Source organism: Octopus sinensis, linkage group LG29 (assembly GCF_006345805.1).
Source record: "Octopus sinensis linkage group LG29, ASM634580v1, whole genome shotgun sequence".
Lineage (NCBI taxonomy): Eukaryota > Metazoa > Mollusca > Cephalopoda > Octopoda > Octopodidae > Octopus > Octopus sinensis.
In genome coordinates this window covers 7,151,745-7,167,275 of record NC_043025.1, presented here as the reverse complement: position 1 = coordinate 7,167,275, position 15,531 = coordinate 7,151,745, and the positions used below count along the sequence as shown (strand labels likewise).

Here is a 15,531-nt window from a genome sequence, read left to right as displayed (position 1 = left end):
TGCAGATAAGTTCTGCTCTTTGTGGATCTTAAAATGTCTCTTGAGGCCTCTGTTGGATTTGCAGACCTTCTGGCATAACCAGCATTGACAAGTGTGCACAGGCATATAGGCGGAATCGTTGGTGGAGGTTCGTTTTCCATGGGTTCACAAATGAGATTCGAGCTCAGCAAAAGAAAGGCAAGGTCTGTCACAAACTGTGTGCATATATTCTCTTTTACTCTTTTACTTGTTTCAGTCATTTGACTGCGGCCATGCTGGAGCACCGCCTTTAGTCAAACAAATCGACCCCGGGACTTATTCTTTTGTAAGCCCAGTACTTATTCTATCGGTCTCCTTTGCCGAACCACTAAGTGACGGGGACATAAACACACCAGCATCGGTTGTCAAGCAATGCTAGGGGGACAAACACAGACACACAAATATATACATACATATATACGACAGGCTTCTTTCAGTTTCTGCCTACCAAATCCGTTCACAAGGCTTTGGTCGGCCCGGGGCTATAGCAGGAGACACTTGCCCAAGATGCCACGCAGTGGGACTGAACCCGGAACCATGTGGTTGGTTAGCAAGCTACTTACCACACAGTCACTCTGTAGCGGCACTCTGCCAGTTATGACGTCGAGGGTCTCAACTCATACGATCAACAGAACAGCTTGCTCATGCAATTAACATGCAAGTGACTGAGCAATCCCTTTGTTGTGTTTCTACCACTTAAAAAACCTCAGATTTTGGAGGTTGAATTTTATAGAAAAGGATTTTTTTGGTTAAAGGACTCCCTTTGGTCATGAATAACCATGGGATTCCACCTAGAAAGTTCCCCTCTGAGGTACAACTCTGGGCAAGTTTGTTTATGAAAGACCACCAGTCACCCATGCATACCATACCTCCCCTCTCTTTGCCACAGGTGTTATCCAAGAGAAAGGCAAAGGAGCCGATACAGCTTGGCACCTGTGACGTCGCAACTCATTTCTACAGCTGAGCGAACTGGAGCAATGTGAAATAAAGTGTTTTGCTCAAGAACACAACACACAGCCCAGGCCAGGAATTGAACCCACTACTTCATAGTTGTGAGCCCAACGCTCTAACCACTGACCCATGTGCCTTCACACACACATTATATAAACAGATTAATAGATTATGTAGTATTGCTACAATTGATTGTTTTGTAAAGTTTATTGTGAGATAAGCATAGTATAGTCAGGTATGCAGTATGCACAACATCCATAAGATTATATAATATGTTACATCACTCCCAACTCATCAGGCTAACCCAATAAAAAAGTGAGCAGTGACATGACGTGGTAATTAATCAACAGGTCAACAAGTCAATGCATTTCCTGTGATGATAATGGATTACTTAACTGTTTTGCGCTATTCCGTCTGGTCAGTTGGGGGTTGTGCTTCACTTTGATGTACATTGATCATTTAAGGATCCCTTGTAATCAAAGCTAAGCCTTTTTTTTCCTTTATGTCTCCTTTCCTCTCTTCCTAGTCTCTTCTGGACTTTCCTCTAGTGTCCTGCAAAGGACCGTCTCCAAAATATCACACTTTTATTCCCTAACCTTTTCCTTTTATTTCTATTACCAGTCATCATCATCATCATCATCATTTAACATCCAGCTTCGATGCATGCATGGGTAGGATGGTTGACACGAGCTGGCCAGGTAGAAGACTACCCCCAGGCTTCCATTTCTGTTTTAGCATGATTTTTTTAATTCCTGGATGCCTTTCCTAACACCAACCACTTCACATAATGGACTCAATGCTTTTTACGTGGCATATTTTTTTTTAATAAAATATTTTTTTAATATATTTTTGTTGCTTTTGTAAAATCTCAGAAAATAATTAAAACTTCACATTTTTTGTCAAATTATTTTGTTATATTTATCTATCTATCCAACTGTAAACATTTTAAATATTTCACTAACTTTTTATCATAACTTGGCAAAAGGGTACATATTTTGCCAAAAATTGCTAAATTTGTTCCGGTGAGGTCAGTTTTGGCATGATTTTTACAGCTGGATGCCCTTCCAAATGCCAACCACTTTACAGTATTGTTTGTAGAAAAATTTTTTTCAGAGCAAAATGGTATCAGATGGTTGTTTGTCCCCCTAGCATTGCTTGACAACCGTTGCTCGATTAAAGGTGGTGCTCCAGCATGGCCGCAGTCAAATGACTGAAACAATTAAAAGATAAAGATATGTTGGTACCACATAAGAAGCACCCAATGCTCTCTGCAAAGTGGTTGGCATTAGGAAGGGCATCCAGCTGTAGAAAGAATGTTGATGTAGACAACAGAGCCTGGCACAGTCCTCCAGCTTGCCAACTCCTGTCAAACTGTCCGACCCATGACAGCATGGAAAAACAGACGTTAAATAATAATGACGATGATGATGGTGATCATTCCTATTTCTTTACTACCCACAAGGGGCTAATCACAGAGAGGACAAACAAGGACAGACAAACGGATTAAGTCGATTATATCGACCCCCAGTGCATAACTGGTACTTAATTTATCGACCCCGAAAGGATGAAAGGCAAAGTCGACCTCGGCGGAATTTGAACCCGGAACGTAACGGCAGACGAAATATGGCTACGCATTTCGCCCAGCGTGCTAACGTTTCTGCCAACTTGCCGGTCATTCCTGCGTACGTTTCACCACTTGTTTATGCGGAACATCTGCATTGGATGTTCCACTCGCAACTGAATGCTTGACAACAACAGGTCTTCAAGGGAACACTTTACTGTATTATCTTATGGAGATCAAACATACGTGTAACTAAATATCTTAACTCTGTGAATCCTTGCTATAAAGAAGGGGCCAGTTTTGTAATGAAGACACCATATTCCATATTTTGAACTGAGATGCTGTGCGTGAGAAGACCCGGCAGGACAAGTGAGACCATAACCCATGGTCTCAGTCCACTTATGCATACCTTTCCTTCTTGGGACACAAAACTCTACTTGTGAAGACCTGTTGAGGCAAGTGAAAATCAAAATCAAAATCGATCAACATCAATGGAAATTGTAGCTGTGATACCAGTGCCGTGCTGCCCCAACTGGCTACCGTGCCGGAGGCATGTAAAAAGCACCATCCGATCATGGCCGTTGCCAGCCTCGCCTGGCCTCCGTGCCGGTGGCACGTAAAAAGCACCGTCTGATCGTAACTGTTTGCCAGCCTCGCCTGGCCTCCGTGCCAGTGGCACGTAAAAAGCACCCACTACACTCACGGACTGGTTGGCGTTAGGAAGGGCATCCAGCTGTAGAAACATTGCCAGATCAGACTGGCTCTCATGCAGCCTTCTGGCTTCCCAGACCCCAGTTGAACCGGCCAAGCCATGCCAGCATGGAAAGCGGACGCTAAACGATGATGATGACAAAAACACAGCAGTGTACCATTACAAGATAAATGTTTGAAAAATCTTGCATATTTTTTATGTTCTGCTTACAGAATCACTTGACAGAGAAAACAGCTGCATCCTTGAAACAAATCCTTTGAAATGCTTAGAACAGTGGTTTTCAACCAGGGTTCCGCAAGAAGTTACAAAACTGCTAAAATCGGCAGTAATTTTTAAGTCTCCTGTGCAGATATGTGTGCATAAGACTATTAAATTATTGCACAGGGGTTCCTCAAGCCAGTGGAATGTTTCCTTGGGGTTCCGCTCGAGCAAAAAGTTTGAAAAGCACTGGCTTAGAAGTTTCTTAAGGGGCAATCGATAGCTGCTGTAACCTGTATGACTTAATACACAGTGATGAGGAGTGTTCTGAAAACGCAGCAGCCAGAGCAAACAATAAATGGGGGTTGGAAAAGCTGAGGGAGCTGTTTTTACCTCTGTAGGTAACAAAAGGATTCTGTCACCGAGTGAAGGGTGGGTACTCTTTTACTGTGTTACTTGTTTCAGTCATTTGACTGCGGCCATGCTGGAGCACCACTTTTAGTCGAGCAAATCGACCCCGGGACTTATTCTTTGTAAGCCCAGTACTTATTTTATCAGTCTCTTTTGCCGAACCGCTAAGTGACGGGTACGTAAACACACCAGCATTGGCTGTCAAGCAATGCTAGGGGGACAGACACACAAACACACACATACGTATATATATATACATATATACGACAGGCTTCTTTCAGTTTCCGTCTACCAAATCCACTCACAAGGCTTTGGTCGGCCCGAGGCTATAGTAGAAGACACTTGCCCAAGATGCCACGCAGTGGGACTGAACCCGGAACCATGTGGTTGGTTAGCAAGCTACTTACCACACAGCCACTCCTGCGCCTATGTTTCTTTTGAAGTACAATGTCACTTTACAGTATAATAATAAATAATGGAAATGGATAATGTGCAATGGCTGGAAAGGAATGAAAATCGAGCTCGCTCGGCCGGATGCGTAATGTTAGTGTATGTTAATGATGGAGCGTAAATAAGCTGAGAGAAAACCTGGATGCAAGCGGTAAGGGTTGTGGTATGCATGGGAGAAGCGACGCTGTTACGGATACGTGGTGAGTATTGGAGACGACCGACGACTAACGAAGTAGCAGGAGGTTCAAGCGGAAGGAAAAGCAAGGGAGACGTAGGAAGACGAGGTGGAGATTTATCTCGGAACGGAGATGACAAAGGAACACGACAAATGGCAAGAGAGAAAGAAAGAGATGTAGTTAGCTGGTGTTTGAAAACCCCAGCTTTCACGGAATATTGTGCAGACACTCGGTAGCATGGCTAAGTGTACCAAGGTTTACAGGTGCACATGGAGGTTTATAATCTGGGCTGGGGAAGTTGTAGGGCCCCAAAGCAGCTGGAAATCTTTGACCATAGGTGTGTTTTGCACTCAAGATTATTTTAGTCAAAGAGCACAGGTACTTGCTAACGACCCCAGAAGGGCAAGAAGCGTGGTTGACTGTGGTGAGTTTTGAACTCAGAGGACAGCCAGTTGGAAAAGCATTTTGTCTGATGCTCTCACGGTTCCGTGCCAAGCTATTGCTTGAATTAGCTATTACATATTATCGACCCCAAAAGGATTAAAAAAAAAAAAAAAAAAAAAAAAAAACAAGAGTTGACCAGGGTGGGTTTTGAACTTAGAAACTACAGAACTGCAATAAATCCCACAAAAAGTTTTTCTGACATTCTAAGCTCTACTGATTGTGTCAGTTCTCTACTGTACACTGGTGCTATATTTTTATTGACCCCAAAAAGGGGTCAGTAAAAATATAGGATTTGATCTCTTAGCACCGGAAAAAATGCTGCAAGATATTCTGTCCGATGCTCTACCGATTCTGTCAGTACATTGCAGTGGATTGGTGCTATATTTTTATTGACCCATGGAAGGCTGAACGGAAAAGCTGATCTTGGTTGAATATGAACCCAGAACAAATACCACAAACCAGTTTGTCTGACACTCAACCGATTCTACTGGTCCACCGTAGCAGACTGATGATTTTATATTTTATTGACCCAAAAGGGGGTGAACGGGGAAGTTGACCACGGCAGGATTCGAACTCTCAACACAGGGCATCGGAAGGAATATCGCAAGACATTTCATCCTACAATCCAGAGATTCTGTCAATCTGATCCCAGCACACAGAGGATAATTAACAACCAATTAATGACGACAACAACAACAAAAAAAAAACACAACAACAACGACGACAACATCGACAACTGCAAGGCCACGCCCGACAGGTGACACGACAACACTCAAACATACCTTGGTTCCGACTATCCGGCTGATGTCTCCGAAAGAACAGTCCGGATTCTCCTGTTGGATCTGCTTGCGGATCTCTCCGGCAAACACAATGTAGCCACTGGGTTGTCGCCTGATGTTGGTGTTGCTCTTCGACTGGAGGAAGACAAGGAGGGGGAGAGGGGCAGAAGGGGACAGGAGAAAGAGAGAGAGAGAGAGAGAGAAAGAGAGAGAAGGGGAAAATGACAAGAGAATTAGGCAGAGTATATATATAGATATAAATGTATATACACACACACACTTAAGAGAGAGATATATATACACATATACACACCAGTAATATATACCATACAGGTTTCTAGGTTTCATTATATGATTTTTTGGAACGGTGGATCTTGAAGCGCATAAGCTATAGATGATAAGCATGTAAAAGGTTGGGTTGAAAATCCATTTTGAACAGAAAACTCCGAAGGGTGCCATGGGTTTTCCGAGCAAATATTTACATGCTATCATTTATAGCTTTTGCGCTTCAAGGTCCACCGTTGCAGGAAATTATTATTTCATATTTTCTTGAAGGTTTATAAGTTACTATTACATACATATACATATATATATATATATATATATATATATATATATACAAACACACACACATATGCATACATATATACACATATATACATGCACATATACACATACACACACACATAAATATATACACACATATATATGTACATATATACATACACATATATATGCGCATATATATATATATATGTACATTAAATATATATGTATGTATATGTATATGTATGTGTGTGTATATATATGTGTGTGTGTGTATATGTATATGTGTATATATATGTATGTGTGTGTATTCAAATGTGTACGTGTGTACACAAACACACACGCACACACACACTATTAGCCAGAGAAACTACGGTGACTCATGACCCTGTAGTTTCATGACAATGAACTTACCCCGACTAAAAAAAAGGGTCTTTGGTAAGAGCATTGGCACCAAATTCTTCTACCCAGAATCGCTGCAGTTCCTCAGCTAACTAGATACACACACACACACACACATATATCTAGTCACAAACATATATACATTTACACACACACACACACAATTTATAGAGATTTAGATAAATTAAAAGACACACATACACATACATAAATGTAAAGAAACTCTAATCCATACACACTTGTAGTTTATTAAACATTTATAAACATTATTCAGAGATATATGTATGCTCACATATTTATATAAATATATTCTGAGATACACAAACTACAGGAAAAAAGAGATATTTCAGGACACTTAATTATCAGTAAATTACTCTCTTCAAACTAAGGGTTTTCATATTATCTAGATTCACTCCACCCATGGCAGATAAAATGCTAACACAAGAAATGGAAAGACATGCAGTTGCTGTTTCCGTTGGGTGCAAAACATAGTGATTTAGAAATTGCTCACAACATCATAAGCGGAAAGTGTAACCTCTCAAAAGAGCTGTTCTTCACTCCTGCTCCAGAGCGTCGGCTGCGGGGTCACTCCGAAAAGCTCTATCTGCGACGATTTCATCTCAATCGAAGGAGAGTGGCTTTCTCCGTCCGGGTTGCGGATCCGTGGAATAAGCTACCGGACGAGATGGTGAAGATGCTGACGACCGCTTGGTTCAAAGTCTCCCTTGACCACAAGTAGCCTGACCTCTTTACATGAACACCACCCTGTACATAACTCCATGTCCCCCTACATGGCCTTGCTTTTTGCTTTTTGAGCCAAAAAATTAACCAACTAACAACTGTGAAAAAATTTGCAAGATCTTTCCTACACAAAGTCTGGATGGAATTGGAGGCCTGTGGCAGGAATGTTTCGACTGTGCCAAACAGATGGAAAACATTCTACATGTTCAGATAATATGAGGACACAGCAATTAATCCTCCAACAGGTTCAAAATGTTATTGATGATGATCCTGGAAAATCAATGAGAACCATTGCCAAAGAACTTCAAGTATTGGAGGGTACTGTAGGATTTAGGGTTCACAGAAGACATTTGATACAAGTTGTGTATTCTGACAAAAGGCCAGTTCATGTCTTCAAGGACACAGGAAACCCATTTGATCCATGCCAAGTGGGTTAAAAGTCCTCCAGAACATGGCATGCTTTGATTCTTCTCTGATGAGAAAAACTATGGCAAAGACCTTTCACAAGGTAGGAGAGTCCAGTTTGCTGGACATTGTTGTAGAGCTGAAAAAGAGGTAATTTCTACTCTTCTCCTCTGGAAGCCATCTGCTCGCGATACCAGAGGGCACACACTCTTTAATAGGCAGTTGGATGGAACCTACACTCGCCTCCTTATGAGAGCTCAAAATCTCTCGTGGAAGCGCCATCCAACCAAAATGCAAATATATGGGAAACTACCACCTGTGTCATCTCTTGTGAAAGGTAGGAGAGTCCAGTTTGCTGAACATTGTTGTAGAGCTGAAAAAGAGGCAATTTCTACTCTTCTCCTCTGGAAGCCATCTAGTCGCAATACCAGAGGGCGCACACTCTCCTACCCTGATGTAATCTCCAAGGATACAGGCATCCAGCAACAGGACCTCCGTAATGCCATGATGGCCCGTGAAGTCTGGCGTAGCATGATAAATTCCACTGTCTCGACCACAATCGATCAATGATGAATGATGATGGCAAAGACCAGGAAATCAAACAGGGGAGATGGCAGATGGTTAAGCGTAGATCCTTCTGATGTCCATTAAGTAATGCACAATTAAGGTTCCAGCAACTGTGATGGTTTTTGGAGTGGCTGAATAATTAAGGTCATGCGATGCCATCTCATGTCTTTCTACAAGGTCTTAGAATTAATGCTGCTGGATATGCTGTGGTGCCAGAGAAGAATTGCTAAGCCCTGGATGGATGAAATACATACTGGAAGGCCATGTATCTCTCTCTATATAAACGGCAGTTTGTCTGTGCGTTTTCTGTGTGTCTGTTTGGTTGTACCCTCACCCTGACCACGGCTTTCAACCGATTCTGATGAAACTTGACACACACATAGCCCAATGTCATAATTCAAAACTAATGCAGCGAAAATTTTGAAAAGTTCCCCCAGTTCTGAAAAAAATCGATAAATTCGACATGGGGTCGAGAATCAGAAACCCAAACCACAGACCGTCTAGGGGACGCAACTCCACCTTTTTTAACTCTCAAAAAAATTTACCATCATTTTTTTCCCATCTTTTTGCTATTTTTTGGCTATAACTCTCTAAAAATGCTTTATAGTTATTTCCCTTACAAACCTGAGCAACGTCGGGCGATACTGCTAGTGTTACAATAAGACTCAGCACCTCACAAAGCCCACATAACCCAAAACTTCCAACAGGAGAGATGGTTAAATGCAGATCCTTCTGTCGTCTCTAAATTGACACACACTATGTTTCCAGCAACTGCAATAGTTTTAGGAGTGGCCGAGTCGAAAAAGGCATGTGATGCCCCCTCATGTCTTTCCACAGGGTCTTATTAATTAATGCTGCTAGATACATTGAGGAACTGGTGGAAGTTGTTAAGCTCTGGATGGATGGTGTCTGCAGTGGAAGGCCATACCTAGCCCAACAAGACTCAGCACCTTCTCCATAAAGACCACCCAGGGTCAGACAATCTTTACAATCATGTATCCCTAAATTTGAGGCCTCCAAACTCGCCATATCTAAATCCCATCGACTGTTACGTTTGGAGGGTTGTTTAAAGGAAGACTAATCAACATCCTCATAGCTTCCCTGAAGGCTGCTGTTCCCCTGGTGATATCCAAAATGATTAGGGACCATTTAGTACAGTCATGGCAATAATTCTGCCCCTGCACTGAAGCAGTTACCCAAGCTGAAGGTGGATTTATAGAATAATCTTATAAGAAAGCTTATCAAGAACATAAGCTCAGATTTGCTTTAAATGGTTTTTGGTTTTTGCTAGATTAGGGTTGTTTTATCAAATTAACGAATATGTCCTCAAATACCTCTTGCACCCTGTGTATGCATATCCTGCCGAAATGTGGGGCTTAGGGAGGAGGGTGGCAGTCGGATGAAGAAGTATTAAGCAAATAAAATGAAAGGGACGCCGAGTAGGACATGGAATAAAAAGTGGTGAAAACAGATTTAAAGGGGCTGTTCTATGTAGTAATAAGGTGTGCCACTAGAGGTGTTGTTAGAGGGAAGACCCTTACATCCCATACAAGCATGGAATGAAAGCAATAATGATGATGATGATGATGATGAATTCAGAGACAGGAACACCCCCACCCATACAAAGTGGTATACTTTCTTTTATTCTTTAACTACTTTCAATTCATGGTCCTGTGGCCATGCTACAGCACCACCACAAAGGGTTACCTTCAATCGAATCACCCTCAATTCTGGTACTTATCCTTTCGGTTTCCTCTATTTTGTTAAAGTATCATGGGGGACATAAACAAACCAACATCGTTTATCAAGCAATGGGATACAAACACACACACACACATTTAACATCTTTTTCTATAATCATTCTTTCTAAGCTGGAATGTATAGGCCGGGACTTCTTAAGGCAATTTTGCTTGGTCAGAGGCCTTTGCTTTCCATGGAAAGTCCTTTATTCAAAAGGTCTTGCACATACAACATGTGCAGAGCTGACAGATATATTGAGTACATTAGTAGACAAATGGCCACACATGCCTTCAAGTGCTGAACACACATAAACACACCTTTCTATCTACACAGACACACATCAACAGGCTTCCTTCAGTTTCCGTCTACCAGATCTACTCATGAGATTTTGGTCAGCCCAAGCTACCATGCGGAGGGACTGAACTCAGAACCACGTGATTAGGAAGCAAACAGCCACACCTATGTATTCCTTTTTCTTTTCTTTTACTCTTTTACTTGTTTCAGTCATTTGACTGCGGCCATGCTGGAGCACTGCCTTTAGTCGAACAAACCGACCCTAGGACTCATTCTTTGTAAGCCCAGTACTTATTCTATCGGTCTCTTTGCCCGAACAACTAATGTTTCGGGGATGTAAACACACCAACATCGGTTGTCAAGCGATGTACAAACACAGACACACAAATATATACATATATATTATATACACGATGGGCTTCTTTCAGTTTCCATCTACCAAGGCTTTGGTCGGCCCGAGGCTATAGTAAAAGACACTTGCCCAAGGTGCCATGTAGTGGGACAGAACCTGGAACCATGTGGCTCAGAAGCTAGCTTCTTACCACACGGCCACGCCTGCACCTATAAACATACACACACACACACACACGTTTCTTCTTACTATTAAAGAGCTACAAAGTCTTACATGCACATGTATACACATGACTGAACTTCCACCAACCAAATTCACTCAAAAGGTTTCAGGTGTCATGTAGTGGCATCTGAACCCAGAAGGATGTGGATCAGAACCAAGCTTCCTAACCACACATCCACACACACACATCTATCAATCTGTCTCTTTTACTCTTTTACTTGTTTCAGTCATTTGACTGCGGCCATGCTGGAGCACCACCTTTAATCGAGCAACTCGACCTCAGGACTTATTCTTTTTGTAAGCCCAGTACTTATTCTATCGGTCTCTTTTTGCCGAACCGCTAAGTGACGGGGACATAAACACACCAGCATTGGTTGTCAAGCAATGCTAGGGGAACAAACACAGACACACAAACACACACACATACATATATACGACAGGCTTCTTTCAGTTTCCGTCTACCAAATCCACGCACAAGGCATTGGTCGGCCCAGGGCAATAGCAGAAGACACTTGCCCAAGGTGCCACGCAGTGGGACTGAACCCGGAACCATGTGGTTGGTAAACAAGCTACTTACCACACAGCCACTCAGGCTTCCATACAGTTTCTGTCCATCGAATTTAACGCTCGAGACATTAGTCAACCCAAGGCTGGAGCAGATGACCCTTGCCCGAGGTACCTTGAAGTGGGACTGAACCCAAAACCATAACCAGGCCTGTACAACCCCTCCACCCCACCCAACACACACAAACATTTGCATCCATCCCTATCTCATTCTTTCAACCATCATTCTCATCATCATCAACATCAACATCATCGATATACTCTCTTGCCCTACTAGAAATAACAGCCAACTCTCTCGCAAATTACAGCCAGCTGTCTTAAAAATAAAGTGGACACACTGATTAAAATAGTCCTAGATATACAATGCCCCATACTCTGGTATGACCCAGAGGGAAAACAACATAATGACCAATGAAACTGACCTGTTGTTTAATATAGTAACAAGATGCTGGCCAGATCCCTATTGCTGCCTTGAAAATAGGGCCCACATACAAACCAAGAAGGGAACTGGGAGATAACCCCTTAATGGAGTCAATGTAACATTCTCAACTCCTTACAGCTGTCTCTAAAAGAAGGTCCCCTTATGAATCAAGAAAGGAGCTGGTGTGCAGTGCTTTAATAAAGTCCATATAACATTATCAGCTCCCTACGGCTGTCATTCAAAAAGGGACCAAGTTATATAACCCCTATTTATTTGTTGCTTTACTCAGTTTGCCTCTTACTCAGGGATGGAAGGCCAGTGCTCTGTGACCCTTAAAATTTTTCCAGGACATTCAAAGACTAGTGGTGGTGGGGCTCGGGGTTTTAGTTGTCCCTCGGTCCTTAAGCTTGTTACAACAGTGTGACACTCTGCTTAAGGATGCTAAGGATGGTGGTGGTGTTAAATTGGATTAAGATGGATTATCAGGTCAAACATAGATGGGAGATGTTAAATGTGGATGAGAAGGGAGGGGAGGCAGGGGGGAGCTAACAGTAAAATAATGTATCGACCTCCCACCCACCCCCACCTTATATAGTACCTGGGTGGCACTTTTGTTTGAAAGACATCACCAAACCTTTGAATGATGGACGGGAAGTGTAGATCGTGGCAGGATTTGAACTCAGAATGGAACAGGACACAACAACAAGAACAACAACAAATATAATAATAATAATAAATAATAATAATAATAATAATGATAATAATGAAAATAAGGATAGTTTCAAATTTTGCCACAAGGGCAGTAAATTTGAGAGAGGCGATGAGTCGATTACATTGACCCCAGTACGCAACTGGTACTTATTTTATCGACCCTGAAAGGATGAAAGGCAAAGTCGACCTTGGCAGAATTTGAACTCAGAACGTAAAGACGGATGAAATGCCATTAAGCAATTTGCCCTGTGTGCTAATGATTCTGCCAACCTGTCTCAAGAATATTAATAATAATAATAAAATAATAATAATAATAATAATAATAATAATGATAATAATGAAAATAAGGATAGTTTCAAATTTTGCCACAAGGGCAGTAAATTTGAGAGAGGCGATGAGTCGATTACATTGACCCCAGTACGCAACTGGTACTTATTTTATCGACCCTGAAAGGATGAAAGGCAAAGTCGACCTTGGCAGAATTTGAACTCAGAACGTAAAGACGGATGAAATGCCATTAAGCAATTTGCCCTGTGTGCTAATGATTCTGCCAACCTGTCTCAAGAATATTAATAATAATAATAATAATAATAATAATAATAATAATATAATAATAATAATGGTTTCTGGGGGAGGCACAAAGCTAGTAATTTTAAGGGGAGGAGGGTAGTCGACAACACAGAGCCCCCCCCCCCCAGTACATGACTGGTACTGTATTTTGTTGGCCCTGAAGGGATGAAAGGCAAAGTTAAACCTCAGTGGCATTTGAGCTCAGAATGCAAAAAGCAGGAGCAAATACCACAAGGCACTTTTTCCGGCACTCTACCGATTCTGTCAGTCCCACACTACTACTACTACTACTACTACTACTACTACTACTACTACTAATAATAATAATAATGGTTTCAGATTTAAGTACAGGGCCCATTATTGAGAGATGTAAGAGCTTAGTTGATATCAGTGACCCCAGTATTTGGCTGATGTTTTATTTCATTGGTCCCAGGAGGGATGAAAAGCAGAGTTGACCTCGTCAGAATCTGAACTCAAAATGTAGAGAGCTGGAACAAATATTGCAAAGCCATTTTCAATGATACTCTAACGATAGGCGCAGGAGGAGTGGCTGTGTGGTAAGTACCTTGCTTACCAACCACATGGTTCCGGGTTCAGTCCCACTGTGTGGCACCTTGGGCAAGTGTCTTCTGCTATAGCCCCGGGCCGACCAAAGCCTTGTGAGTGTGTGAGTGGATTTGGTAGACGGAAACTGAAAGAAGCCTGTCGTATATATATATATGTGTGTGTCTGTGGTGTGTGTGTGTGTGTGTGTGTGTGTGTGTGTGTGTGCGTTTGTTTGTGTGTCTGTGTTTGTCCCCCTAGCATTGCTTGACAACCGATGCTGGTGTGTTTATGTCCCTGTCGCTTAGCAGTTCGGCAAAAGAGACCGATAGAATAAGTACTGGGCTTACAAAAAAGAATAAGTCCCGGGGTCGATTTGCTCGATTTAAGGCGGTGCTCCAGCATGGCCGCAGTCAAATGACTGAAACAAGTAAAAGAGTAAAGAGAATAATTCAGCCAATCCAGCTACCCTTAATAATAATAATAATGACCCTTTCTATTGGAAGCACAAGGCCTCAAATTTGTGCGGAGGGAGATGAGTTGATTATATCGACCCCAGTGTTTCACTGGTATTTAATTCTTAGACCCCCAAAAGAATGAAAGACAAAGAATTGTTGCTGTTGTTGAAATGGTAAACTGGCAACGTTGTTAGAATAGTGGACAAGCTGCTTGGCAGCAGTTTTTCCGGTCCTTTACATTGTGAGTTCAAACACTGCCGAAGTTGACTTTGCCTGTCGTGAAATAAAGCATCGGTCAAGTACTGTGGTCGATGGAACGAACTTACACCTTCCCTTAACCCTTTAGTGTTCGCACTATTCTACCAAAATTAGTGCTTCTTCATCCACATTGTTTTGAACTAATCATGCATCATCTTGTAGCTTTGAGATTTTGATGAGGTAGCTGTTAATTTTTAAAACGATATTGTAGGGCTGGTGTGAGAGACCAGATCTGGCCAGTTTGAGCATAAAACAGGCAGAATACCTCTGGCCGGATATGGCCGGTTTAAATGCTAAAGGGTGAAAGTCGCTGGCCTTGTGCCAAAAAAAATTTTTTTAATTTTTTAAATGTTTGAAACCAATAATAATAATAATAATAATAATGATAATAATAATAATAATAATAATGATAATGTTTCTAAATAGTGATAAGAAGAGGAAGAAGAAGAAGAAGAGGATTAGGAAGAGTACTCAACTGGACTCCCATTGACCTTTCTTGAGCGATCGGCAGTACCACCGCCTCCTTCTTTGCGGTTGGGCTTCTCTGGCAGGAGGGGCGTCTCTTCGTAGGACACGTTGAGGCTCTTGTTGGGAGTTGTGACAACGGGGTACTCCAGCTTCTCCTCGTCCTCCAGCTCTTCAGTGTCGACAGCCTCCGGCAACAGCGGAGACGGTTCCTGGTTTTTTTTCGCAGAGTCAACGCACACGGGAGACAGAAGAAGAGAGAGACGAGTGACAGAAGAAGAGAGAGAGAGAGCAGCAGACGGGGCAGGGAGCAGGGGAGGAGGGAGACGCAGGCATGAAAGAGAAAGAAGGAAAACAAAAAGTAGTTGTTAGTCATATGAATAAACACAGAATTGTGAGTGCATGTGAATATAAATATTATCAATATATACAAATATATATACACACACATATATGTATTGTAAATATATATATATATAATATATATAATATATAATATTGATAAAATACAGAAAACATATAAGGTATTTTATGCTATATAAAACATACGTGTTTCGATAATTTAACTGCCA

At 41.8% G+C, this 15,531-nt stretch overlaps 1 protein-coding gene across 3 annotated transcripts in view; it reads right to left on the bottom strand.

The window, feature by feature from the left end:
• The window catches only part of LOC115225947 (protein polybromo-1), a 113,586-nt gene that overhangs the window by 38,587 nt on the left and 59,468 nt on the right, over positions 1-15,531 (bottom strand). For 2 of the 3 annotated variants that reach the window (XM_036514990.1, XM_036514991.1), the window contains exons 22-23: positions 14,971-15,171; positions 5,704-5,835 (exon numbers count right to left, since the gene is read on the bottom strand). In XM_036514990.1, the coding sequence (XP_036370883.1) occupies positions 5,704-5,835; positions 14,971-15,171 (333 nt within the window). The remainder of the gene's footprint in view (positions 1-5,703; positions 5,836-14,970; positions 15,172-15,531) is intronic. The other variant, XM_036514992.1, reaches the window with a different exon arrangement.